The 3,123-nt window shown below is 45.9% G+C and overlaps 1 protein-coding gene across 2 annotated transcripts; it reads left to right on the top strand.

The window, feature by feature from the left end:
• The first annotated feature begins 751 nt into the window (after positions 1–751).
• Positions 752–2,675, top strand: SMIM30 (small integral membrane protein 30). 2 transcript variants are annotated; one of them, XM_055123595.1, is made up of 3 exons: positions 752–804; positions 1,147–1,243; positions 1,646–2,675. In XM_055123595.1, exon 3 carries the CDS (start codon positions 1,698–1,700, stop codon positions 1,875–1,877), a length of 180 nt encoding a protein of 59 aa, XP_054979570.1. In that variant the 5' UTR covers positions 752–804; positions 1,147–1,243; positions 1,646–1,697; the 3' UTR covers positions 1,878–2,675. The 2 variants fall into 2 exon arrangements, with proteins under 2 accessions (XP_054979570.1, XP_054979571.1); XM_055123596.1 differs by having other exon boundaries at positions 782–804; positions 1,150–1,243.
• Positions 2,676–3,123: the final 448 nt, after the last annotated feature.

Raw genomic sequence — 3,123 nt, 5'->3', positions numbered from 1 at the left:
GCCTTGCACCTGCAGAGTCTGGGTGCCACCCCCAGCACCGCAAAAACAAACAAAAAAAACAACGAAAAAGACCTTACATTTTCAAATTATTTGTGCCTTATAATTTGTTACATTTTGAAACCCCTTTGTAAGCATTTGCAAACATTGAGGCTGGTGTCATCAAAACAAGATGAAGAATAGTACACTAGATACTATTAGATACAACTACATTCCTGGACCATGAGTTCACAGGGAAGCTCCAGAAGTTGAATCCTGAAGCTTAAACCACTTCCTCCTAAATTCCTGTTTTGCCCTACAAATGATCTGAACAATTTTTTTTTTTTCAAAACGTCTTACTAAACGTGCTCCCTCCCAGCTCCAGTAGGATAAAGGAATGAACAAAAGTCATGAGACACTTGGGGGCGGTAGCAGGGAATCCCCCTGCATTAAAAAAAAAAAAAAAAAAAAACACCTTGGAAGCAAACCGTTAACAAACGGTTCGCCCTGGAGAGCTCCCGCTGTTACAGAGACACAATTCTGTGTTGAAATCGTCACGGCAATAAAAACACATGCTTTTCGAGTTTGTCGCACTAAAGCACTCAAAGCTCCAGTGGGGCCGCGGGGCCTGCTCCTACTTCCATCCCCCCCTCCCCCGGCCCTGCCCCGCCCCGCCGGCTCTCCCAGGGAACTCGAGCGTCGCCCGCTCCCTGCGCCACTGACGCCGAGCACTGATGCGTGCTGGGAGTGTGGCGCGGGGGGTGATGGGAGTTGTAGTTCGGGGCTCCATCCTCCCCCGCCATTCTGGTAATGGCCGCTCCCTGGAAGGTAATGTGCGAACTCGGTTCCAGAGGGTATTGAGAATGCCCCGGTGCCTTTGTATAGCTGGTGGGGGGTTGGAAGGGGAACTTTTGCACCTCGCCACGATAAGGATACTTTTCTCCAACCTAACTTTGAAGTTCAGGAAGAAAGCCGTGCGTGGCTTGCAACGGTTTCTCTTTGCCGGGGTGGGTCGAGGGACCACCTCTTACTCCCCCTACTCAAGACTGCTCTGCGTTTCTCGTGCCTCCCCCCTGCGTGCAGTTTCCTCGCCCTGCCCGAGCTGCAGCGGCCTCTTAAACACCCCCAGAATTACGGTGATTCATTTTCACTCCTTTTCTCCTTGGACAGTAGGCACTGGCGTGTGGAACCTCTTAAGTTTGAGCATCCGGAGCTCCAGGAAAGGGGTATCTCAAGTGTCAGAAATTATCTTTGCACCCTTCCTTTGGTAAGTTTTACTGATCGCCCACAACTTCCCCGAGTTCCGTGTTGTGCAACTTCTGTCTGATTTTGCTGCATTTCCTGAACTGGGAAAATCCTAAGGAAATGCGATTTTTTTTTTTTTTTTTTGGTAACTCACTGGGAGAGTTACTAAGTGACGAGGGCTGAGTGTGCAGTTTCAGCCTGTTCTTTTGTGTTCCGCAACTGTTTGGTTCGGTGTTGGCGGTCTACAGGGTGGGGGCAGTGGCTGGAGTTGCTGGCGGTGGGGGTGGGGAGGGGTGGAGAGAGGGATAATTATTATTTTTTTTTTAAGAGCTTGGGTGCATGGTTATTTGTCACGAACATTCAGATGTTCGTTTGAAAAGGCAGGCATTCATCGTGGTTCCTTTGTTTGTTATTTCATTTCTAGAAACCTCCAGCTCTCAAGAATCAGAAAGCAGCGGACGGCTCCAGAGCCCATCATGACCTCAGTTTCCACCCAGTGGGGCATAGTCCTCCTCTCCCTGCTCTCGGTGCTGCCGGTGGTGGAAGCAGTGGAAGCCGGCGATGCCATTGCCCTCTTGCTGGGTGTGGTGCTCAGCATCACAGGCATCTGCGCTTGCCTGGGCGTCTATGCACGCAAGAGAAATGGACAGATATGACTTTGGAGGCCTCCTGGACCAAACCTTGCTCCCAAACCCTTTGTGCCCTTAAAGTGAAAAGTGAGCCGTGGTGTCTAAAGGTTTCCAAGAAATCAGTCCATAGGGTAGTTTGACAATCGTATTTGTTTCCTTAGAAATGAGAACACACTGTTATCGGTTGAATGGGCAGGGAATTATTTTTTTTCCCCCCACATCAGATGCTGCACTAGTAAAATGCAACCTGGAATTGGTATTTGCTAGGTAGAAGGTGAGTTGAAAATGTAACATCACTGAAATTTATATAGGTAATGTGTCATAGTTTCAAGATTTTTCAAAGCAAATACTCTAGGAAGAAGGAAATTTGCCCAGATTCCTAGAAAATAACCACCGTGTCTGTTAGAATCTCTGCCTCCTGAATTCTTGGAGTCTTTTCTCCATGATTTTATTAAGTGTTTCCTTTTTTATTTTCCATGTTAATACTGTGTTTAGATATCAAATACACTCGGTGAAAAATTTAAAGTTACTTAAATATATGGAGGGAGGGGGTAAGGTTAGAAAAATGTATTCAGTGTACCAGCCAGTGAAGGAGAAAAACGATCTGTTTATATTAATAGTGAAATGAAGACATTTAATGTTAGGAGAAAATAGATTTTTTATTAACAACATCTCATGGTGAAACATACTGTATTAAATATAGGCCCATTGTCTTGTATATTAATGTGCATTGTCCGTTTCTGTTCATTTCAAGCTGTTTTTCATCTTTGTGTGGACTTTTGTATTACCTAAATGAAAACAGGCAATATACCTTACTTACACTGATCACTCTAGCTTGTTGCTTTTGTTTTAAGTTTTTCTGTTCTGAGGGGCCGTGCCTAGCAATGCTCAGGGCTTACTCTGGCCTCTGCACTCAGGGATTACTCCTGATGGTGCTCTGGGGGACCATATGGGATGCCAGGGATCAAACCTGATTGGGATGCACGCAAGGTAAATGGCCTACCCACTACACTATCTCTGTGGCCTCTTATCACACTAACTTGAAGAGACACCGTCATTGGAAAATTAGAAATGAGCATCATTTCCGTGGGAGAAACTCTTGGTAGAAAATCCACAGATACAGAAGGAAAGTGTAATGGCCTATACTGATGTATAGAGCCAGCTAGATGGATTGAGTCACAGCAGTTCTTATCACTTGCCTAAAGTATCCTCAAACCACCAGCAGTATCACCTGGGTACCTGTGAGAAATGTAGAACTATCAAGTCCACTGAG

This window comes from Sorex araneus, chromosome 1 (genome assembly GCF_027595985.1).
Source record: "Sorex araneus isolate mSorAra2 chromosome 1, mSorAra2.pri, whole genome shotgun sequence".
In the NCBI taxonomy this organism is placed as follows: Eukaryota; Metazoa; Chordata; class Mammalia; order Eulipotyphla; family Soricidae; genus Sorex; species Sorex araneus.
This window is presented reverse-complemented; position numbering and strand designations above follow the sequence as displayed.